Here is a 25,890-nt window from a genome sequence, read left to right as displayed (position 1 = left end):
TCCAGTGTAAAGTTCCAAGTTCATACTGAAGTCACCAAGTTTACAAGGATGCAATTAATAATGGTGAATGTAACTTTTATTGCTTTGGGAGCCAACAAGTTCCTTAAATGCAAAGATATGTCATAAAGAAACATTTTTACTGTCTCCAACTATTGGCAGGGAGGAGCTATAGCAAAGAATCTATCATAGAAGGTTACAAAGAAAGAAGAGTAGGAAAAAATCCCATTGTTTTTATCTATACCTAAAACTTTTATCAGTCAAGGAATTGGTTGTTTGCAAACCTCAGAAAGACGTGAAATGTGTTAAAACACACCTAAATGTAAGTAAGGCCTTGGTCAATATGTCCTGGTCAATTGCATGAGATGCTGTGACTTGGATAGAGAAGGGTGGAGCTTTAGTGGATGATATCCTGGCACTCTTCGGTCTCACACTGGAAACTGCATCTGTTTGAACAGCAAATATTTATTAGATGTGGATAGAAGCATGTTTTGCAGTTGCGTTAAGGGTAAATAAAACTATGTTGATAGTTGCACCATTTGCAAATGTGTTTGTGATGTAAATGTGTAGGATGGGGAAGAAGAGAGACCTAAGGCAAGGGGAAAAATAGTTGCTGATAATTTGGTTTGTTATAGTCTTATTTTCCCTGTTCTGCTTCTCTCTCTTCCTCACCTTTTCAGTTATGTAAATGTATTTGTTTTGGAGAGTCTCAAACTGAAAAAGGTGGGAGAAGCTAGTGTTTATTCTGGCTAGATGATGGACAATTTTTTCCTCCTGCTTCTTCTAGGTGGAATCTTACAATACGATGTAATAGTATTTTATTGCAGGAAGGGGAAGAGATGAAAACTGATATGAAATTACTGATAAATGTTTTATTTTTGCTCTTCTAGTCAGAATACAACTGAGCCAGGTTTAACACTTAATATTGTGCTGTGGAATTGGTTCTCTTCTTCACTTCTCACGTATTGTTGAGGTGTGAAGCTGTTACTTCTTTGCTAAGGCGTCGATTCACTCATATGCAACATACAACATCATCAATAAAAGTAAATGGGCAAAGTAATTGGAGATGCATCTCACTGACTGGTGACTTTGCACTCTTCCTCTCTGTATGAGGAGGGTGGTAGGGAATTTGCTTAACAGTGGAAGAACAAGTTGGTTAAATCTTTGGTAAGCTGATTTTTTTTTTTTGGTGGTATGGGAGGTGGTTTGATAGTAATATCAGCATGCTTTGCTGTATGGCGATAATGTAAGACAGCATCCATCATTACCTGTTAATTTCAGATTCCTACTGTGTAAAAACCGTGAAAGGAAGTGTTTTGTTTTAACCAAGTTTATTATAGCGAACAGGTTCATTTACATTTACATTCATTGCCATTTGGCACATGGGAGCTCTGTTTTTACCTTTAGTGTGAAAAAAAAAGGGGGGGGAGAAAGAGTGGGGAGCGGCATACACTACACCAATACAACTGTTGCTCTTGGCAGTGTTTTTCATCTTGAAATGGCATATAAGTGAATAATTGCTGCAGCTGTTTTTTGCGACATTAAATCATTTGCAATGAGTAAAAGTGATATTTTGCTCAAGAATGTCATATAAATGATAGTTTAAACTCTAGTAATTAAACATTATTTTGTTAAGGTAGAGAGATGTATAGTTCAGATTATTATGGTATACTAACTTTTAAACTAACTTTTAAAACAGACATATGTATTCTTGCTTATGTAGCATGTGTCTGTGGAAAAGATCATGTCTTTGTTTAGGTTTGTTGAGGTTTAGAGCAATATTCTTATGAATTGGTGGAAAATGTAATTTGTTTGACAGAGTGAAATGAAGCCATGAATCAGTGATAGACTCACCCTTATTTCAATTAAAACAACAGTTTTATTGTGCACTTGTTGGCATATATGATGCCATTTTTATTTTAAATATTTTGAGGATTTTGTGTGTGTGTGAATTTCTAACTAGAGTAGTAGTAAACCAATCCCTTTTCTCACACTGCATTCTTAATACTGAAAAGAAAAAAGTGGCAGGTGTTTGAGGTGTGGCATTTGTGTACACTGTTCTTGCGAGGCACTCTAGACAACATAAGTTATAAGGTGGAATGTGTATCTTGCGTTTTGCTCTTGTGTCTGTTGTGATTCAAAATCCTTAAAGTGACCATCAGCCTCAACATTAGGCTGTGTTTATTTTAAAAAGGGAAGAAATTATAACACCTAATGATAGAATTTTTTCACACAAATTTTTAAATCTCAACAACATTCTGTTTTTCTCCACACATTTTAAATACTCTTTTATGATGTTTTCCAACCCCAAATTAGCAGTATTGTATTCATGCATGAGAATCAAAGGGTCAAATTTTCAGGTTTATACAAATATATTGTAAAAGGGCATTTGTTTCTCTAGTTTATCCTTGCAGATTTGAGATGTGCATGTACACATGCATATGTAGGCACCTATATGCTGTGTGGAATCAGTGCAAGTGGGGTACAGAAAAGATTGCCCACTTTAGAACATATTTTTGAAAATTTGGCCCAGAATGTGATATTGTGTATTCTGTTCTAATGCCCAAGTTGTGTGATTATAATAAAACATCAACATAAATCATTGAAAATTGTATTAAAGTGGCTTTGGTACTATGGGTTAGGAAAATTTGTTTTTAAATACGATTTTTATTTAGACATTTGTCCTTTTAATTGTATGGTATTTGGCATATTTAACTCTATTAACATAATCAAGCTGTTTGTGCCGGTGTGTAGATACATATGTATGTATACATACACATTCATAACATATGATGGTGTGGTAGAAAGGTTTTGTTGCCATGAGTTGCATTACTCACAAGTGTCAAAGCCACAACTGAGTTATGCAGATCATCCCAAATAAGTCCAGATAAAACCTTTATATCTCACCGTCATGGTTTTTTTAAAACAAAATCCTCAATTATTTAATTTACCAGAAGTTAGCACAGAAGTTTCCAGTCTTTTGCACTGGAGTTGTGCAGAATTTTGGTTGAGTTTGTTTCAAAGTATTGGGGGCTTTACGTGTATTAATATGGTTTGAAATCATAATAAAAACAGTTTACCTATTGCACTTTTCACTCTGTGTGTGTGCGTGTAAAATCATCAACTATAGTATGTATGGTTGTGTTTGATATTTGGTGTGGTGTTAACCACAAAACTTTCATGGCTTTGCTTACATGTTAAGTGCAGGTATTTAGAATAATCACAATGCCCTAAAGTGTATTACTGCTGTCGTGAAATGTTGAGGTTATTCTGTAAAAAAAACTCTCCATGTTATTTATTTATTTATTTGTTTGTTTATTTAATTTCAATGCAAGGATGTACAAAGTAAGACAATCCCTTTAAGATATTCATTCCCAAATGCAAAATATTACAATTTTTCACTTCTTCCATACTTTTCTTGGGTGGCTTTTGCAACCCAGAACAACTGGTGCTTAACAAGCAGATAGCCGTCCAAAGCTGAGTGGCAAGGTGAAATTCTCACTGAGATCTGTACACTACTGCCAGTGTTTCCAGCCTTGCTTCTGTGGAAATTGAGATTGGAGCGATGAAAATATGTCCAGGAGAACTTTTTATAGAAGTGTCTTGATACGTTGACATTATTGTTGCTAGTCTAATATTTCTGCAATGGATCAACAACAATAAGGGGATGGTATTAAAACCTTGGGTGAAATCCTGGCTCTATTGAAGTTAACAGCAAAACTCCCACTGAATTCAGCGGGGCCCAGGATTTCATCCATCGACTTGTATACCTACAGTTGCCTTCACCATGGCTCTGATCTCGGTTACACAGAAATAGGGTTGGAAAGTTACGCTTTTTTTCTCTGTATGTCCTTGGAAGGGCATAATGATTTCAAGGAGGACACATTTTGCTATTGAGTTTAAACCCATGCAGTTAGATGGTTATCCAGCTGGAGCCTTTGTCAGTCAGTCAGATTTCTGCTTCTGTAAAGTCTGTTTCATAAGCATGGAGGACTGCTGTAACACCAAATAAGTATTAATATGTCTATTTATTCCACTAACTAAGATTGCCTACTCAGGTCTAGAATTCAGTGAAACCATGACTCCAATTGTGCTAGGTCTTCCCCCATTAGTGGACAAGGCTGACTCACTGTCTGTTCCGGGGTCATTCTGTTTAAATAGCACTTACAATGTATCCTGTATGATTGCAGTTGTGTCTCAATATCTGCATTAAACCCCATTTTTACTGCAGTGATTTATATCTTTGTTGTAACATCATCCCAAGTGCTAGCTTGTTAGACTCAGCAGGCTATCTTCCAGAATCAAGTAACCTGAAGGGATAGATGCAGGAAGAAATGAAAGTAGTGAGGAGAACCCTCTGCAAATTCAAACCTGACCTCAAAGACAAGATTGTGGTAATATTTTGGAACAGCAGACACATTAACGGAGGTATGTGGCAAGGCTTTAACTTCACTGAAGGCATGGTGTCCAAAACCGATCTGCTGCTTTTGTGAGCAGAGAAACCTTTCTTGGCCCTAAACGATAAAGGCTCAGGGCCACACTGATTGATTAAACAACTAGGACTTTTACTCCAGGATGTTCTTCCTGAAACTGTTTGTACCAGCATGGAACCAAAATTGAGCTGTAGGTTTTTTCAACGATTAGTTAATATCTATATAGCGATTTGAACATGTAAAATATTACATGAATCGAAAGTAGTAGTATTATTTCAAGAGGCAAAATATTTTTTATCTTTCCACACAAATTGGGAAGTGGCAGCACTAGAACTTTATAAATTGCCACACCTTCATGGATGTTTATCCATTTAACTCCACATCATCCGAATAAAAAAAAAAGTATTGTTAATGAAAAGCGTCAGTGTAATTAATAACTCACATTTGCTTCTACCAGGTTATCTTCAGACGAGGGTCCCATCTGTGGTTAAGAATTGCTTTCTTAGTCTATGCTTTCTTTCACTATGTTCAATTATTAATTCTTACTTAGTAAAACAGGGCATTACTTCTTGGGATTTGAAAGGAGGAATTTAAAAGGCTTGTGCTGTTCTGATACCCTTCTCCAGACATCTATTACTGGTGGTGGGTTTGATTAGATCTTGGTGGATAGAATCTGATAAGACTGATCAGAGCACAATGAGAAGCTGTCTAGCAGGGATTGTTCATCACAAAACCGGTATCCCAGTGTTTTTTTATTTTAACTTTTATTGCTTATTTCCTGTGCCATGGAAAATGGGGATAATGATACTGCCCTCCTTTATAAAGCGCTTTGAGATCTGCTGATGAAAAGTGCTATTATAAGAACTAGGTGGTATTATTATAATTGAATGGCAGCCTTTGGATGATCTCTAGTGCATGTCTATATATGTGCTTGGCTAGTAAAATGGGACCCCAATTTTGATTAGGGTCTCTGGGCACTACTGGCATATAAATAGTAAATAATATTAGGAAGCATTGATGGTGTGAACCTCCTTGGAGTAGAAATTTTGTTGGCTCAGAAACAAACAGAAGACATGGGGGGGGGGGAATATCCAAAAAATCTAACTAGTGCTTTTTCCTTTATGCTTATGTAGATAGATACTGATAGACTGTCATTGGTAGATTCAGCAGGCAATGAATGATCCTAACTCACTTGACTAAAATCTCTCTACCTGTTGTGTGCTGAAGCAGAGAGCCAGGGCCACTACAACTGATCACTTGCCTTTAAAAAAGTATGGAAAATTTATCAAGAATTTAGTATGGTACGCTTAGAAGAAAACCTTGTTACAAGTTGAAAAATCCAGTGAAAATATGATCATCCTAAATTTTAAGAAAGTGTGCAGATGTATTTCTCAAAGGTAAGTAAATTAAACTTCTCAAATCATGTTGGTGATTTGGATTTGATCCACAAAGCATTGTTGTTGTTATTATGGCATTGTTGTTATACGTTTCTAAACTCTGATTCCCAGTATTTAAATCACAGAAGGTTAATTAAAACAGCTCTTTATTCTGCAACTGCTTGAGAATATTAACCTTGCAAAGGCTGTGTTAAATCACTGAAGTGATAGAATTGCATTTGCTTTGTAAGATTTTGCTGCAAGAGCAAAGACAGTGCCATTTATAGTTCAGTGCCGTTAATTGCTTAGCATTTAGATATTAGCACAGGAGTCTATTAATTAACTTGATGATAAAACTATTGGAATGTAGGCTGATAAAAATGATTTTGTTTTAAAGGAGATTACCAATCAAACCTGCTTCTCCCTTCCCTTCTCCCCCCTCCACTTCCCTCCTTTTTCCTCTGGCAGTAGACATCAGTGGTGGGTTTTTTGGTTTAAGAGTGCCATTAATGTCCAAGAAGCAACTTTAAGTTAATTATTGATAGAATTTGAAGGGTAGGGTAAACAGAGTAGTGAGCGTTGAAAGGTTGCTTGCTTATATAATAGTAATTTATTCCATTGTCCTGATTCACTTATCTGATTGTGGAGCAAAGCTAAAGTTCTCTATATTTTCATCTTAAAACAAGTGTGTTTAACACAAACCACAGATTTTTTTTAAATTTCAAATGCTAATAAAATAAAATCATGGAATAAATAGTAAAGAAGTAAAATCTTTAGAGTATCAATGTGTCTGCTTCTTTCTTTTGTTTTTTGAGTACCATATGTGTTATATATTTCAAATTTTAATGGTCTTGTAAATTATACTTTATGGCCAGTTGCAACTCCACAATATTCTGTTAAAGTCTTTAAATTAACTTTGCCTCATTTTCCTCAAAGGTAAAGGTCCCAGTTAGGGGTTTGTTTGCTAACCTTTCCTGGCACAAGATTTACTACTACATTTTTTTCCTGTCTTTATTTCCTTTCTAATTGAAGATATTCAGAGAAAAATTTTATTTGTAGGTTTATTTTCTGTATTTTGAACCAGGTTCTTGGTTGCTAATACACAATGTTCTACTTGTAATAAGCCAGCGTACACTACAGATACATTCATCTCTGTCTCCCAGTATGCCCACTTATTCTGCTGCAGTGGCGTTTAACATATTTGTGAGCACATTTCCAAAATCCTCTTTTGTCAGCAGTTGCAATTAGAACTAAACAACAACAATTGAAATGGAACAGCAAATTAAGGCCAATAACAAAAGCAAATTTGCTTACAAAAATTAGTGTGAGATGACTAAACAAATGTTTTCATATGTTTTTTTATGTAGAGAATGAGGGATGGCCGACTTGTTGTTCTCTGCAGCCCAAGCACTGAGAGAATGATGACATGTAGTCTGTCTTCATTTTCCCTCCTCCTCCTCTTCCTCTCCCTTACTGCCCAATCCCCTTCCTTCAACCCCCCTTCAAAACAAAACAAACAAACAAAAACCAAACACACCATTTCTATTTGCAAATAGAAAATCAAGTAACTGTCTGTAAAATTAAGTAATTTGCAACTACAGAGAGAGCTTGCAAGACCAAATTTGCATACTTTCCCATCTTATAAGATGGGGAGGTTTTCTGCTGCCTTATTAGCCAACAATTCTTTTACCCTTGCTTAACGAAAAGGCTGTGACCTAGATTATCTTCCGTGAGGATCAGTGTCACAGGGTAGCTGGTCCCTGCTGATAGACTAGGCCCAGCTCCGGGGAACCAGAGCAGGTGAGCCCTATCCAGCTAATTAAAGACGGCTGGGCTACACTGGGGCATATAAGGGACTGCTAGTGGGCAGTTGGAGGAGAAAGAACTGAGACAGACTGAGCCCTGGGGAGGGAAAGCCACAGTGGGGTGGAGGTAGCTCCTGTGGTGAGTCGCTAGAGCAAGGGGCTAGAGGCTCAGGGAGGCAGCCCTGTGGCTGCTGCACCAGGAAGGGAACAGAGCTGACTGAGGCTGGAAAGCTGCTAGGAGCTAGAGTGCCAGAAATCCCTGCAAGTGTTGGCTGTGAAGCCTAGGGCCAAGGATTGAGTTAAGACTTTTCCGTTTGGTATGTTAACCTCTGTGAAAAGACTGGGCTTGGCAGCACATGCTTTGATGCTGGGGAGAAGCACGGTCCGGTGACAATCAGTAAAGATGTCTGTATTTTGATCCTAGTTTGTTTTTAACTCCTCAAACACCACACCACATCTCTCTTTCCCCCAATGATCTAAAATGCTTTACTTTGAAAATATAAAGGAGGTGGTGGTGGTGGTTGTGGTGGTGAAGAACTCGTAGACCAAGGGTAATCAATTATTTTGTGTCAAGGTCCAAATCTCTTGGTCAATGTATAGTCAAGGTCCAGACTACAGAGAAAATTATACAAAAAAAATATCAATAATAAGAAAATAAAAAGATTTCACAGTCCATTCAAAAGCATGTTACAGTCTGGATTTGGTCCATGGTCCGCCTATTGACTACCTCTGTCTTAGACTCATGGACTTTAAAGCCAGAAGGGAACATCATGATTATCTAGTCTAACCTCCTACACATCTTAGGCCACAGAATCTCACCTACTCACTCCTGTAATAGACCCTTAGCTTCAAAGATCAAAGAACCAATGCGCTTTTTCTGGCTTAAGGTATTATTTATACAGTGTATTAAAAATGCTTCTGCAGCTGGATAATTTTTTTCCCTTTAAGTTAATTGCTCTCTATTTCACTGTCCTGAACGAAAACATCTCCTAGCTTGGTTGATGGCTGGATTAAAGTATTCGTATGCAGCAGTAACTGTGTGACTTCATTCGTTGTACCGTAAGAGATGATAATGGTAATGCACCTTCTTCTTCAGTGGCCCAAAAACTGAGATACCAGACCCCTCCCAACCCCCCAATTAAATTACATCAAATAGCATTGAGCAGTAAACAGCCTTCTTGACCAAAGCTAATATATATTCACAGACTTGTATGAATCCTGCAGAAAACCTCACTGCCTTATTCAGTGATTATCCTGGCACGGTGTAGCGGATATACCATATTCCACTTCCTTAGAAGATGTGTTGTGGAGTAATAAAGAATGGAATTGGGGAGCTTTCCCCTGTGCTATTTCTTTAATGTCTGTACCATTCTGTTTTGTGTGTGTAAAGAAACAAAAATCCTCACAATTGCCTTATTCTCAGTGACTTTGTTTTGGGGGGAGGTTCCCCTCCCAAAATACAACTGCAGCTTTTCGTGAGCCTTTATGAAGTCCTTTAGACAACAGTGTGGCTTTAGACAACAGTGAGGCTTCCCTCTCCTATATAGTTCACTAAGGAAGGTGCCACTGAGAAAATGCAGACAAAGTATTTCCCAGTCTCAAGTGAGGAAGTACCATCCTTTGGTACCTAGTTTGATTAGCCTAGAGGAAGCAGCTGCTCTTGGTGCAGTTTTTTCTTTATTCAGTAAGCTATCTTCAGGGTTTCAGCTTGACTGTAAGCTTGGGGCATTGCTATGACCTCATTTACGTGAGTAAGCCCCATGCTTCAGAGATACTCTTCTGCTGGTGGCTGGCAGACTGACAGAGGATTCTGCCGTCTGGAGCACTGAGATGCACAAACTCACTGCTCGTGCAGCAAGAAATCTTAAAGAAGCAGCAGGTTTTTAATCCTGCCACATTCAGATATTTTGATTTTTTTTTTTTAAGCTGGAACTGTTGAAAATAGTGCAGCCTAGCTTTTAGTCTCAGATGTGTCAGAGAAGGAAAGGTTTCCTCCAAAATTTTTCTGAAGAGTGGAGTTGGGAGAGGATGCGAAGGGAGTAATTTAATATTACGATTTGTTACAAACGAGAGTAGACCTATTAGATGTGTAAAAACGGCAGGTTATAATTTGTATTGGTATGGTACTTGTCTGTGTCAAAGAACGGTCAGGAAATGGAAATAGAGGGTGGAGAAACTGAAAGTGTGGTCAGGCTGCCAACCTTGTAGGGCTTTGGGAAAAGCCTGGGAAGCCATTAAAAAATGTAGGATGGTCCACCTGGAATGAGATGTGCATTATGACAATTCCCCCCCCCAAATTATGCTTGTGCTTCCAGGCTCTCCCCTTGAAGTTCTTTGTCACCTCTTCATTCAGACTCCAAATCCTTATCTGTGGATTTAGCCAAGAGACCACTCTCGTTTGAGAAATCCTTCTTTTGTCTATAAATTAGGTTTTGGTGGGTGTGTATTCAGCCTGTGTAATGAGGCCCTGTCCATTCCCAATATGTTTTGATGTGAGTACCAAACTTGCACACTTCTTCTCTCTACTTGTATCACACATTGGAAAGGTGTGACAGAAAAAAGACCAACAGAAAATGCCTTGTTTCTGATCAGATTAGTTATTGCTGACCTTTTCGATTCATGGAATAAAAAGAAATAGAGCAACAAAATAAGAACTTAAGAGAGCAAATTTTATCTTTAAACTGCTTCTGCAGTGCTGGCTTAGAACTGATCCTGGAGGCCGTATCTGTGTGGAACAGAGGTGGGCAAACTACGGCCCGCGGGACCCTCCTGCCCGGCCGCTGAGCTCCTGCCCCAGGAGGTTAGCCCCCAGCCCCTCCCCTGCTGTTCTCCCTCCCCTGCAGCCTCAGCTCGCCGTGCCGCCGGCGCAATGCTCTGGGCAGCAGGCTGCGACCTCTTGCCAGGCAGCACAGCTGCAGAGCCCGGCCCGGACCTGGTGCTCTGTGCTGCGTGGTGGCGTGGCTGGCTCCAGCCGGGTGGTGTGGCTGTAGTGCCGCCAGCTACCGGTGCTCCAGGCAGTGCGGTAAGGGGGCAGGGAGCAGGTGGGGTTGGATAGAGGGCAGGGGAATTCGAGGTGGTGGTCAGGGGGCGGTCTGAGGGCGGGGAACGGGGGGGTTGGATGGGTGCATGGGTCCCAGGGGGCAGTCAGGAAGGAGGGGGGGTTGGATGGGGTGGAGGGGGGCAGTCAGGGGTTCCGGGGGCGGTCAGCGAGAAGGGGTGGGTGGATGGGGCAGTGGTCCCGGGGAGAGGGGGGAGCAGTCAGGAATGAGAGGAGGGATTGGATGGGGCAGCGGGGGGCAGTCAGGGGTGGTCAAGGGACAGGGATTGGGGCAGTGGATGGGGCAGGGGTTCTGGGGGGGCTATCAGGGAATAGGGGGGTTGGATGGGGCAGGAGTCCCGGGGAGGGGGGTTGTCGGGGATGAGAAGCGGGGGGAGGATGGGGGCGGGGGCCGGGCCACGCCTGCCTCTTTGGGGAGGCACAGCCTCCCCTAACCAGCCCTCCATACAGTTTCTGAAACCCGATGAGGCCCTCAGGCCAAAAAGTTTGCCCACGCCTGGTGTAGAACAAATGGACTAGAATTGTCTGTGAAAAATGGCCATGTCCTGGAAAAATATCTAGCTGATTAAAATCACCTGCTATTTGGCAAGACACTGCTCTGTCCAAACAAATAGAGCTAGGAGATGGGAGGATTTTAGTGCCCCACCCTTTGTATAAAACTGCTACTACAGAGGCATTTTCCAATGAAGTAGGATTGGCTGACTCTTCTAGTAAGTCCTGAATGCCTTAAGGGGGTTTGATGGTACAGGGTTTGAGCATGTTAATATGTAAACGTTAAAGAATTTCTGGTAGCATTCAGTCATCAGACTATTGAGGTGCAGCTGAAGCAGGAAATTCAGTGCTGACCATCACAGTAGCTGCTGCTCTTGTCTCCACTTTTTTTTTTTTTTTTTTTTGCTATAAAGAGGTTCACTCACTTTAACCATCAGAAGGGTCCACCCAGTTCTTTAGGTGCACACATGTTTGAGGGGTGAAGTGGAGTTACTGCTTTAGTAGCCAACATGTAGTACATTGCAGACTATAGCTTTTATTTACACTCTAGATGATGGATAGATGCTGGGCCAATCTACCCAAACTCAATCAGGCATTTTCCTCTACGATGAAAGCCCACCTGCTTACAATCCCCTCTTCTCTGTGACCCATAAGTAGGCAGCGTATTGGTCTGTGCACCAAAGAGCATAGGATTCTCAAGACGTAGGATTCCAGTCCCTTTTTCTTGAGGTCTTCAGTTTATTGCTTCAAATTAACACTAGTTCAGTATATCAATCTTGTTCTTTCCTCCTTGACCTAGGGTCTTCTGCAGTATCCTATCCACACGATCCACAGGCCATCTGCTTAGTATTCTAGGCAAGCATCTCTGCCCCTTTCTAGCTTGCTCCCTGCAGGATTAGACTCTACAAGCCATTCACCTGAGGCATATATGATCCGGGTTCTTTCCCCTGACCCAGGGACTCCTGTAGGAGCCTACCTAGTCCGTGCAGCGCAAGTGGGCTACTGGTTGGATTTTATGAAGACCAGGAGTGATCTTCAGGCTATGACCTGAACCCTGGCCTCACAGCATCAACTTGGGTGGGGCTGAGCCCTTAAAGGACCAGTGACTGGGCTCTTGTGTGAGAATTTGGAAGGCTTCAGTTTGGTAATTTTGGCACTCTCTCAAGCACTTTAGGTGGAATACCTCTGCTTCTGAGGTTATAGCATTTGGCCATACTGTAATCAATGACTTTAAACCATTTCTGTTCTCTGAGTGCTTTTAGAGATTGCTCCAGATTGGTGGATGCCAGATTATGGAAAGTAATTTAAAGTTAGTTTTGCCTCTGATACACCAATTTGGAAAATCCACTTTGTCCTGTTTTGAAATGCATTCTTGCAGTAGCAGCATAGTTTTCTGCCTTTCTCTTTCTCTTCCCATTCCCCATCCTTGCTTTTTAAAAGAGATTGTTAGTTAATAGGTTCTGTGGTGTGTTTCTGGTTTGTTCCTGGTTTGTTGTCCTCTGTGTCTGAATACTGTGGAAGTTTCATCTGGGAAAAGCAGACAGAGGAAGAAATGAGAGGATCTTTTCAGTTCCAAATTTCTGTGGTGTTATAACACTGATACTGCTTCTTTGCACTCATTGGTTAGCGTTGCAACCCATCAGTCTGGCTTGGTGCATGAGATTCAGAAACTGCTTGTAAGAGTAAAATACTATCAGTGTGGTATAATGGAAAGATAAACTACATTTGGGATTTAGTTTGTCTTCCATATTCTCACGTGGTATATTACTTTTAACTCCCTTTTGCTGGGACTATAAAGGTGTTAGCATGTCATTTTTCTTTGAGTGTTGCCTTGCCCACTCTACTACTCTGATGGTGTTGTGGTAACACGTTGGCAGTCCTCTGGTGAAAGCTGGGTCTGGCAGGTGAATCTGTCATTCTTGAGTTGGAAAATGGAGAGATGGGATCTGTTTGCATATGTGTATTAGTAACATTGCATGCTTTGTTGTACAAAATTTTATGAATTAATATCTAAAGCAGTGATCACAATGAACTGCTAACATATCACCTGCTCTGATTCTGTTGCATGGAGTCCCTTCAGAGCTGAGTGAAATAATTCTGTATAGTAGAGCTGTATACTCCTCCTCTGACTGTTTCGCTGGGTCCTGACCTCCATTCTGGAGGTGATCGGGGACAGATTTTTACCTTTGCTTTCATTTTATTGTTGGCACATCACTGTTGAATTGAAGACTTTAAGATACATTTGAAATCTTTTAAGGATGAGCCAACTGAATCCAGGACATAAACTGAAATTGTTCGTAATGAGGTTATAAAATGGAAGCTTTCTATAATATTTCTTTTAAGTGGCCACTTCTATGGCCTTTTATTCAGCCACTGTCCTGCTTATCTTCATAGGAATCAGTGTGGCTTTAAGTTATCCCTCTACAATTTACTGCAATAGAAAGGAAAGGAAATCTAGGTGATGTTTCTTTTTCTTTCTGACCCACCTTTTCTTTTAATAGGGTTTTCCCTCAGATTAATGACTCCACCATACTTTCATTATTTTAAAATAAAAATAATTTAAGCTGTTTAATAATTAACCTCTCTCTCCTTCTATAGAACTACGTAGGGAGGAGTGAATTACAACTAAAAGCTTCGAGCAAACCAGTACTGCATTAATTCAGATACAGAAAACAAGAAAAGTGTCCCATGTAGGTGTGAACAGATCGCTTTGAGCGAGGTCCAGTTACACAATGTCATGTTTTCATTTTTTTAAAATCCATTTACTCCACTGACTACACAGTATGTCTACACTGCAAAAGCTGTGCATGGGCTAGCCTACCTAATCTAGTTTAAATTCAGCTAGTGTGGATAACCGTAGCAGTGAAGACAGTGCAGTGAAGACCTCAGCGCAGATTTCCTGGGTACAGCATACTAGTCTGCTCTGAAGCCTGCGCTGTATTGTCTTCACTGCTCTTTGATATCTCTGCTATCTCAGGTAGGCTAGCCCCGTACACAACGTTTGCTCTACAGATATACGTTAAGAGAGCTCATGCTGTATTGTTGTGGAACAAAGGTCTTTCAGACAAGTAATGACAACATGAATAATCTATATGATCTATCTTACTAAATGGTATAAATTTACAGAAAACCGAGAGAGAGAGAATCTATCACATGCACATGCATCCCTGAGAGTATTTGTTTTTTTGGCCATATAAATTAATTAACTTTTACTGGGCGGGGTAAACAATTTCTTTGAATGAGATTTTAATTAGTGTACTGCGATATGTTGAGGGGGATGGCTTCCTAGGTACACAACCGTACCTGATTGTGTTAGTAAAGTGTATTTTGGTACCACTGCTATCTAAATGTAATAGTTGTATGTATTAACTGCTTTCTGAGCTACATCCCCAGATGTGTGATTTTTCACTTGTATGTATAGGCTCACTCTGTTATCTGTCATCTTCAACATTTATCTACCTTTTACTGAATAAATGCTCTTTTGATGTGACTTGTATAATGTGCATTTCACTAATAAAAAAAATAGTTCCAACACAAACAAACTAAGCTGTATATTTTAAAAAAAATCAAAATCTCATCCACTTTTGGTGCATACACCTGACAATTTGATGGCTTGGCCTGGTGCCTTTCCTAAAGTCTTATGGAGAAGCTCAACTTTCAGAGTTACTTTAGGATTTTGCTGACAGTTCCTGCTGTAGCAGCCACTGGATTTCTTCCAGAATTAGAAAGGTTTCAGTGAATGGAAACTTTTAGCCTGCTATTTTAAAGTAAGCCCTTCTCTCTGTAGCATGCACACATGCTACACCATTATATTTTGCTGTGATTAATAAAAACCCTAAGCTTTGTTTAGAAAGCTGAAGTTGTTAGTGGCTACAATTGTGTGAGTGAAAAGATGGAAAAAATTATCAGGAATCTTAAAGATTCCTCACTCTCAGAACTGAAAATGAAAACTACAATTCCATATGCATCTGTAGTGACATGACACACTATCCTCTTTGAATATACCTTTCCTTATCATGTCTTTATCTGCAGAAACCTAGTAGAATCGTTGTGTGTTCTGTGCATTAAAATATTTTGCTGTAAGAGGGAACAGTGATCTCATCCCTCCTGTTCAGGGAAAGAATGATATTGAGCTCTTTCCTTTGTTTATAAAGCCAACACCTTGGTAAATTTGTGTATTAAATTATTTCTCCAGGTTTCCACTGTCATAACTTTAAAACAAATACTTTTTAAAAAAAGTAAAGAGACCACTTTGTCTGAAATTCATAGAAAGCTGATAATAACATAAAGAGACAAGGTGGATGAGGTAATACCTTTTCTTGGATGAGCTTACACGGAGCTGCTCTTCAAAGAGCTCTGTGTAAGTTTGAAAGTTTGTCTCCCAACCAATAGAATTTGGTCCAGTAAAAGATATTACCTCACCCACCTTGTCTCTCTGATGTCCTGGGACCAACATGGCTACAACAACACTGCAAACAATAATAGTCTTTCACCTCTAGGTCGCTGCTTCCCAAATTGCCAGTGACAAAAGACGTTACTGTGTAATGACTTTACATGAAATGAATAGGTGGTCTCAGTCCTGTTCAGAATGCACAGGTGTCCACATCTAAATTGGCACGCTTGTCTACAGTATCCACTTCTGTGTCTTACCTGCTGGTCTTTCCTCCCACCCTTAGTCTCTCCAAGATCAGAATGGAAGAGCACTGGTGGGCCATTATAGGGAAGCTTGCTCTCCTGCTGCCTGTTAAGATAATCTGTGGCTAAATAGTGCATTTAAGACTACAGGGCTGTCAATTCAGTCTGGAAAGACAGCCCATGGACAGTCTCCAAATGAATAACCAAGAACTGATTCAATTTGTCCTTCTGTGCTTCTCATGAAAACACATGTTGCCTCCCCCCAGGAAATTTTAGTAGGAAATGAGTTTTTAAATAAGACCCGGCAAACATGTGGGCACAGCCATGCTTGGTATTTCATAAGGGGTTAATAACTCTTATTTGATTTTTCAAACCATAAAACATCTTTCATTTCCCAGGAAAATTGTCCTAATGCAGCAGTGTCGGTTTGGAATGAAGAATAACTTTATTTCTGAGATGATGTCTGCTAAATTGAATATCCCATTTATCTTCCTCAGTGATTTTTTTTTTTAAAGTGGTTCTTGTTTGTTGGCTGTAAAGGGAGAATGAAAAGGAAATAGAATGCTGAATGCACAGTTCAAATCCACTGTTGCTACTGTTTTCTAAACCGGGTTTATTACGGACGCCTGTGCAGTGACCACAAATAGTGTGTGACTGTGTGTGTGCTTAAACAAAAAGGAAAGCAGAGGTTTGCTCATTTGTTTGCCTATTGTGAAGCTGTCCTGCACCTTTATGCTCCTTTGTAACAGGGTGAAGGCTGCTGAATGGAGGACTTGTGCCATTTGTTGATTTTAAACCTCGCTGTTAATCCACAGGAACCTGCTGGTCTACACAGCAGGAGAGCTGTGTGACAAGTGGAAATCTGGGAGGGGAAAAAGCAGGAGGGGGTGTGTGTCACAGTAGATAATAATGATTCAGCCATCAGCCTTTGTCACCCGTAAACCTAATTGTTACCCTCTGCTGGTAACCAGATTGAAGTGCTAGCCTTTTAAGTGTTCCTTGATTTTACTTGAAACATGCTTATGATGGTTAGACCAGTTTATTGTTGGTTTACGTACTACTATCAGTTTTGTTAGCTTTTGTTTCTAAATCTTGTTAAATTTTGTCTTGATCTTATTTCTTCTTCGTTAACATTTTTGCAGTACAGCTCAAAATGACAGAGATGGCTGGGTGAAAACAGTGTGGTTGTTCACATATTTCCCTGTGTCAGACTTTCATTAGAGCAGGGGCAGAAAACTACTGCTCTGCAAGCTAATTTTTGTGGTGTCACTCTATTGTCAATAACTGCTGTTGGACTAGGGAATCTTAGCTATAGGAATAGTCCTTTATAAGTAGCAGGAGTGTAATTTTTTAGAGTACGGGTGGGGGTGGGGTGGAGAGAATCTTGAGATACACTTTCAAGCCAAAAAATGTAGCCTTTAAAAATAATTGTTCTTTTAGGTATTTATCAAAATTGAAAGATGGGAAACAAAAACAACTTAAGCCAGCAATCTGTTGTACAAATTGGGGAGAAATAAAAAAACTGAAGATGAAATGAAACAAAACAGAAAAACCTTTAAGGTGTGATACTTTTTTCCTGCACAATCAGAAACTGGTTCTTCAACTTTTCCTGCCAGTTATACATGCTAAAATAAGCATTTCACATTCTGTCCTCCTCCTTGACTTTATGTGTAGAAGTTGGTAACCTAAAGTATAGTGGCTAAGATTATCTCTGCATCTAGAGAGTATTTTTTCTACGTGGTGTAAGTGATCTTATGCCATTATGTAACACTGCTTAGGCTTGTGCGTTTTCACGTAAGTTGCTGATATAGACATAGATGTACCTTTGATCAACTCTAGTTCTTTTCTGGAAAGTGTGTGTGTGTGTGTAGATGTGTGTGTATATATATATCGCACAATTGCAGAGAGGGTTTTATGGGTTGACAGCTTATGTTTGAAAGCTTTGTTGGGATGGTGGTGGAGTCTGATTACGTAGTGTGATTATATAGCATTCTCAGATCCAATATTGTAAGATCTTCCAACTGGTTCAGTATTTCAACAAAAGATTTGCTCTCAATATTTGATCATCTGGAGAATATTTTGGCTTCTTAATCTCTCCAACCTCTCAAAAAAAAGTATTTAATTGGTTATTTTAACCTGTACCAGAGGAACACAAATGGACACACAACTCTGTTTAGACTCTGTCATTCTTATTTCTTTATAAAACATTAAAGTCATAATGGCACCCAGTAGGACCTGATGATTCCACTGAAAAATAAGGTTTGTCTAATACAAAATTTTGATTAAAAAAAAAAAACAACAGATCAGAAGTCAACTGTTATCTCTTCACCTTTCCTTCACATGGGTTTAGCTGGACTGTTGTGTCATATGAATAACCATAGTGTTTTTATAATTTTGTTTTTGCAGGACATGTCTCAGGAAGGCTATGGAACCAGATCCCAACCCCCTATAGCCTCAGGAAAGCCTAACCATGAAGACTTAAACCTAATACAACAAGAAAGACCATCAAGCTTACCAGTAAGAAATTAATGTGCCAGTTGTAGAATAGTAGTACATTATTTTAAAATGAAAAATATTTTATAAAGATCTTATTGTCGCTATGATATGTGGATGAAATTTTGGGATGACAAATATATAACAATTTTAGTACCACATTTGTTTTAAAAGCATAATGAAAACTGATTACAGTGAATGATCAATATATTATCTAGGGTAATCCCGTATCCCTTAGAGGAAATCTTTTAGTCAGATAGTTAATTTGGTATTAATTTGTTTAGTGTCCATCACACAGTTTGCCATATTAAATATAGTTTATTCTGTCAGTGTAAGATTCAGATATTGTGTGTGTGTTCGTGCTCATAGCTTGAACTGGTTCAGGACTGTAGCTGATTCACATATTTGTACCCAGATTTGTCTGTGCGTGGAGAGGAAAGAGTATCGCTCCTTCTTAGCTTTTTTGGTTTTGCAGTCATATACAAGAGAATTTTTCAGGGTCTTTTTAACTCCTGACTCCTCCTTTGAGGGTTTTCTCCCCTGAAATATGTTTTGATTTTATTTCAAAGACCTTGTAGGCATAAGTAAGGAAGCAACACTGCCATGAGTTATTCCCTCCAAACCCCAAACACAGTTCATTAGTTGTCAGCATAGTATGAGACACTTGCAGAAATACTGGACACATCTTTTCACAAGTTAATTCTGTTTTAGTCTATTGGAACAGTCTAAAGAATTATATTAATCAGAATTATAGTAACACTTTATATTGGTCTGGTTATTATCACTTGAGTTTTTGTGCTAGATGATCATGTTAAATTAACCTTGCCTAGTTGTATTAGCTTTATGCATAATTGAAAAAAACAAACTAACACCGATAAATTGATACTTAGCGGAGACATCAGGGCTATCTGCATATGGAGGTCTTCAGTGTCCTGATAAATGCCAGCTGTAAGATGCAAAATATGTTTTGGCTGTGTTCCCATTTACCTCTGGTTGTTTTATAAGAAGTAAATCAGCTTCATGTGCCCACACAAACTTAAACCAGTTTAAATATTTTTAGGTTAGAAGAGGCACATTGGTTAAACCAAGTGATTTGTGGCTGTGAATACGGTTGCATTGAACTGTAGGATATTTCCAAGAGATCTCCTACAGTTCAGTGGGCATATAATCGTTTTAAATTAGTGGAGGGACCCATTCGAAGAGCAGGTAAATTAAGTATGCTTAACTTATCTAGACACTGAAGTTATATGTGAAAAATCCAAGAACTTACTGCATTTTTCCAATGACATATGATGCTACCATCCATTCCTAAAAGCATAGGAAGAATTTGCAGCCAATCAATCAAATATTCAGAACTAGAAAATTATCATAAAATTGTTTCATGTTGTGACAACTCCACTTGGTAGGTTGATCAAGCTAAGTCTCTCCCCTCCTTGTAGGTTTTTCTATTGTTCAAATCACCTATCTATCTGTCCTGTCTACAGATGTTTTGAAGCCCGTGTTAAAGAAAAGACTATGTAATCAGCATATTTTTAGAGCTTTTAAAGTTCCATTTTTAAAACATAGGACAGTGACTAGCAGTATGTATGCCATAAATTCCTTCCACCTGGTTTTATACACTTAGATATATGTGTGCTTTGTAGAGGAGCTGTGAAAATTGGTTTAAACAGCGCTGTCCACTTACTTTTGAACTGGTTTTAGTTTCAGCATTTTTCCAGTAAACCGTTTTTGAGACTAACTCAGAAATGGTTGTTGACAGTCAGTTATACATAGCAAATAGTGTGGACATGAACTGTTTTGGCAACAGTTAAACATATTTAAAAACTTTGATGTGGGCAGGCCCTTTCCCCCTCTCTGTAGTTGATTATGTCTCCCTATCCCACACAGTGTAAGGAGTTACCAACCACATAATGGTCTAATAATTTGGTTACAGTTTTGTTACATGCAGGCTCTTTAAAATTTCAGCATCTGTCCTACTTTTATAAGCCCTCCCCACCATCACCAAGGTATGAGAAGAGTATCGGATATTATCCGTCACTAAGTGTTCGGTATATTCAGTAGTTCATTATTATTCTAACTGTGAGTTGATGGTGTTCTAATTGAATCATAAATTTTTTGGCCCCGTAGCTTTAAATTTGTGACTTAGTCATAATTCATTGAATTCACCACTAAAAAACTTTGATAAAAATCCCAAGTCTGCTTCATCCACTCAAAAATCCTACTATTTTAAAAGGGTGGAAGAGGGGGACTAGCATGGAGTGGAAGATCTTTTCTCTTTTCATTCCTTTTAAAAACAAAAGCAACCCTGCATATGTACACACATTTTTTCCTATTTTGTGAATGAACCATCCGCCACCTTCTTAATCTCAGAAAGAAAATCATTCTTGTATTATTAAAAAATACTTGTCCTTCTGAGATTGTGTTGGGATCAAAATGACACTAGCCCATATATTACTTGGAATAGGAAAGATCAGTGTCCAAAGGATGCTGGAGTGGTAAATACTGTAACGTGGTTCTTTCTGGGGGTAAGAATTGACTGAACATATTATTCCACCCGCACCAGCTTCCCCCACCCCTTACTTGAACAGTAAAGTTTTGTATCCAGTTTTTGTCTAGCTACCAAAACCTGTGATCAGCATCTCTGGTGTAATATTCCCCAAATTCCTCTAGTTTAAAACTGGGTGCTCGGGAGTCATTTTGGGGCCATTAAATATATCTTTGGAGTACTATTTTTAAAATCTGTTTTGTAATGCTGTTCTTGAGGGTAGTCAATAAGTTTCCATGGACTATTTTAGTCTCAAATGATGCCAAGGTTGCTGTGCTTTTAATAATAAAATTTGGTTATGTTTTAGTTCATGATGGTCCTATACAGTATACAATTTACCTAGTTTACTTCTTAAGGGTGTTAGATGACATCATAACTGCTCGCTCTAAGTTACGTAGCAAACTTATACACTAAAAGAACAAAGAAACCAAATAATAAATGTTGGATGGTTTTCCCTGGCACTGGTAAAAGGCTTCCGCTTTGATGGATTTCAAGAGGAATTAACCACCTTCTGCAGCTCTGAAAGCTGATTTGTGTCATCCTTTTGGAAGTTTTCCAACAGGTTAGTGTCGTAGTAAGCACTGCTAAACAGGTCAATAGTTGTTCCATTTCCTTCACACATTGTATATAAAAGTCCTGGTATGAATGTCCCCATAAAGTTCAAAGCAGACAAATTTGTAATGTGGGTTGGTAACAAATGTCTACAAACAAAATATAGTTTTATTGGCTACTCCTAATGGCCCATCAGGTGCTATACGAAGTTCCCCTTCCTTCTCTTAAATGTTCAACTATCTGGAGGGTTTGCCCTAGAGGGTTTTGACCGTGTGGAGTCACTAAGAGTCCAAGTGAAATGTTGCGTAGAATAGTACTTCCAGCACTTTTGTTTTGGTCACAATTGGAAGGAAATGCCAGGCTTTTGAGAAAACCTGGGTATTTGGTTCTCTGTGAAGGAAAGGAAGTAATAAATGGAAACTGTTCCCTATTAGGCAGAGGGAGAGGAGGGGGGAGAACCCTGGATGAAAACGTCTGGAGAACAGCTATTACGGAGGAGATTTCTTTAAAGTTAAGGAATAGTGGCAAAAGATACACAGTTCTGTGATTGCTGGAAAGGTAAAAAAACCTTTCTGCTGGCTTTGCAGATAAGGCTCCCTAATGATACATCAGCAAAGTGGTTGTTGTAGGCAGTAAAAGAGCTTAGATTAGCTATAGACTCTCTGCGTGTGTTGTGTGTCATTTCATAAACTTTCACAGCTGATGAGGTAGCTAGGATGAGGGGGGTGAAATGGGGAGTTTCATTTATTATTTGTGATTAATTTTTAATTGATTTCCACAGGAAAGTTCTCAGAAAGTTCTCTGCAGTATCTTATTTTTCACTAAGGTCCTATTTTTGTCCAGTTTCCAGCTTGGTTGGCTGAGTACAAGGTCAAGTGACTCTACCAAGATCACCCTGTCTTAGAATACAAGTTTCTCCTACACTAGCTTCAAGTCCCCTGCTCTATACTAGGTCCCTAGAAGAAACTATATAGCTTCCCTCATAGCTCATTCCAAAGCTCAGTGGGCCACTAACCTGTACTGTACAGCAAGCTGCCTCCTAACACATTTCTTCTTAGTCTTTTAGCTAAGATCAGATCTAGAATCAGTTTAATATCAGATATTTCCTTTGGGGTGCGTGTGGAAAGATGATATTCATCATTTGCTGTGCAATGGAATAAATGCTGTACTAGATCTTCTCTGCCTTTAACTTCCGTTTTCTCAGGTTAATCCTAAAATCTAATATCTTTATTGGGTCTTTTTTAATGGATGCTCAACAATTTTATGAACAAATAAAAATAGTAATGAACCATGAAATTAGAATGATGTCTGTACTTTGTGTGATATTCTGATCTTTGAATCATGTTTAAGTTTGGGTGCACAAACTTTTACAGAGGTCCCAGCTCCCGAGTAAAATTGGGCCTTGTTTTATTAAATTTGACAGTATGGACAACAACACAAAAATTACTCCTCTGTGGTTTTGTTTACCACTTAATGTTTCTGGTATTTTGTGTATTACACAAAGGGGCATTTAAAATGCTGAGCAGTTATTCCTTTGCATACTATGTATTTTTGAACTGGTCCTATTATTGGGAAAACTAGATTTCCAAGATTCTCTGCATAGGTAATATAGTGAATGGTGCGACTTAAATGCAAAGTTAGATGGGTTTGGACCATGGAGCAGTGTTTCAAGTAGATGCTTATCTGATGGGAAGAAATATCTAGTGCAGTAATGGCAATCAAGTGTCTTGTCTACACTAGGAAGTAGAACCACCACTGAAAATCTTTTTCAGCAAAAGGTTTCTCCTGAATAAGTATTGGAAATGACTGAAGTCTTGCATAGACCAGACAAATCATTTCCTGTGCTATTTTGGATATGTAATTGAGACTGGATAATAATGATCTCCTCTCATTTCGTACATGGTAAGCTTTTTGATTATAGTTATGCAGGGCTTCGTGCGGTGGGATCAGGGCCTCTGGGTGCTACCGTAATACAAATAATTATTATTAGGGTAGATAGGCTACAGATGTGTAGGGAAAGGGGAAATCAGCAGCAGTAAGGGAAAGGTGGTGATAGAGACTCTCTTATTTGGTAGTCCAGATGGATACTTTGCAAGTAAACAAACCAAAAGAAAAAGAAAAAAAAGAAAACCTAATAAAAATTCAAGTGCCGTTAAGAAAACTCAGAATGTTATTGCTGATTTGAAGAAAGGTCAGTAAACTGGTTCTTGGTAATAGAAGGTAAATGTAGCCTGTGGCTGATAAATACATGGATAGTGCATGGTAGCAATTGTAGCCTCTGGTTATTTACTTTTATTCATCTCTTGAGCTGAAAATAACTATTTGGAAATATGTTAAATCCAAGAAAGGGGGGAAATAGGAGTATATAATACTTGTGAATGAAATTTTCCATTGTTTTTACACAGTGAGGGATGAGAGTGGTGTCTTTCCCCCACTCTCCTTTTGCTTTCTCCTGCAGTGTTATAAAATAACTGAATGATCTTGTTTTCCTTTGTTTGGGTCAAGAAATTTTAGCTGAAAATTGTTACTCTGTGAAAGAAGATTATTGACTCAACAAGCCTTCAATTTTCAGTGAATAACACTCCCACCCTCTAGCTTCAGGAACATGTCGTGCATGCATTCTATTTTAAAGTACAGACTGTAATTTAAAACTGAGGCAGTTTGATGCCCCACTGAACTCTGTTTAAGCCTGGAATAAAGGGAAAAAAGCTTTAAGCTACAAAGAAGTGACTAAGCTTTCTCAAATGCTTTTCCCTGCCACTATACATCAGGTTGAAAAGTTTGAAGGTGCTACTTAAAAAAAAGTTATTTTAATCCCCAATTGAACTTTGTTGCCTTTTTATTTTCTTCTTCCTCTTCCATTTCACATAATAAAGATAGAACATGTTTATATGCACACATGTGCACACATATATCTATAAATAAATAAAATCTTGTCTGTCTTCCTGTGTTTCTAAAGCACCTATCACCATATTTAGGTGCTGATTCTAATATGGATTCTGTATACATACATTTGTTTGCATGACTGTATAGGTCAGCATACTGGGCTCTGGTGTGAGTGGGCACAATTCCATTGAAGTCAATGATGTTATACTAGGGATGAATTTGGTTCAGCACATACTGTAATCACTCGTTTCTAATAAAGGCTGAAATCCTGGCCCCCCTTTAAATTCAGTTTAAGTCCTGCAGTTGTATGTAAATGATTTTTAAATTTATGTATGAGTAACCCTGAGCAAGCCCTCTGCAAAAGGGTACATCTCGCCCATAAAACTGGAACATTTATTCTTCAAGTAAGTATTCTTGCTGGTAAAATAATCATAACACTCAAATGTAGATAAGATCTCTTAGCTCCTTTATTCTGTTATTAGTGATTCATTTGTTTTCCATGCTTTTCAGGGATGCTTGCTTTTATTTGATGGACTGGCCATGTTTATTTTAAATATTTAAAATGCAATGTTATGCCTGCTCTACAAGTATGGAAAACAGCTTTTAGTACCAGAACAGTGTAAAACAATATAAACAGTTCTTTAGCATATTATATTTTCAAGGCACTTTAAAAAGTATCCTCACAACAACCCTCTGTGACAGGTAAATTGTTATTCCCATTTAACACTTGGGAAAACTTAGACACGGAAAAGTTAAGTGAACTGTCAAGCCCCTAGAGGGAGGCTATTTCAGAGCCATGATTAGAACTCGGGGATAGTTAAAGCTTAATGCCATAATGACCTTTATTTATTTAGGACATTTTCAAAAATGGAAGCCTAAAATTAAGTTCTGTAAGTGATTTTTCAGAATGTGCTGAGCATCCAGTAGTTCCCATGGAAGTCAATGGGAGTTGCATGCATGTGCTCAGTTCCTCTCAATATCAAGACACTTAGGTTCCTAAGTATGGACTTAGGAACTTAATTTTGGACTTCGATTTTTGACAATCCTGGCCACAATTTGTGTGATTGTACATGTTTTCCTCCTCTCTTTGATTACATGTAAGTTTTGTGTAGGAAGCAGATTTTTTTTACTATGGCTGACATATTTTTACCATGGCCTACGTCTGTTTATTCCTGTGTGCACACTCAGATCACTGTATAGAACAATAAGACAAAAGGATATTACTCATTGGAATAGTATTGCGGGAAATACCTGAGACACTGTTATAGTTTTTTTTTCTTTTATTTCTACCACAAGTATTTTTGTAACAGCATGTTCTGTGGAACGACTCCCTTACTGATGAGTATCAACCATTCTAAAGGATGGCCTCAGCCTCAGAACACTGATTAAATCCAGTAACTCATTCTGACCAGCAATATCAGAAGTCAGATAGTAGATTCCCTTTTCTTCCTCCTCCACCGCCACCTATTCTTTGTTTGTTTGCTTGTTTATTTATTTATTTGTACCCATCATAGTGCCTAGGAGCCTTAGTCATGGACCAGGACCCCATTGTGTTAGGCACTGTACAAACCCAGAAGAAAAAGATAGTCCCTATTCCAGAGAGCTTACAATCTGAGTA

At 38.8% G+C, this 25,890-nt stretch overlaps 1 protein-coding gene across 8 annotated transcripts in view; it reads left to right on the top strand.

Moving 5' to 3' along the window:
• The window catches only part of ARID1B (AT-rich interaction domain 1B), a 402,254-nt gene that overhangs the window by 99,149 nt on the left and 277,215 nt on the right, over window positions 1-25,890 (top strand). For all 8 annotated transcript variants that reach the window (XM_024214019.2, XM_024214024.2, XM_024214022.2 and 5 more), the window contains one exon: window positions 18,203-18,313. In XM_024214019.2, coding sequence (XP_024069787.2) covers window positions 18,203-18,313 — 111 coding nt within the window. The remainder of the gene's footprint in view (window positions 1-18,202; window positions 18,314-25,890) is intronic.

The sequence above is a fragment of the Terrapene carolina genome, unplaced genomic scaffold, assembly GCF_002925995.2.
Source record: "Terrapene carolina triunguis isolate 2854851 unplaced genomic scaffold, T_m_triunguis-2.0 Scaffold85, whole genome shotgun sequence".
Taxonomy (NCBI): Eukaryota; Metazoa; Chordata; order Testudines; family Emydidae; genus Terrapene; species Terrapene triunguis.
The sequence above is the reverse complement of the archived record's forward strand: the minus strand, read 5'-3'. Positions and strand labels throughout refer to the sequence as shown.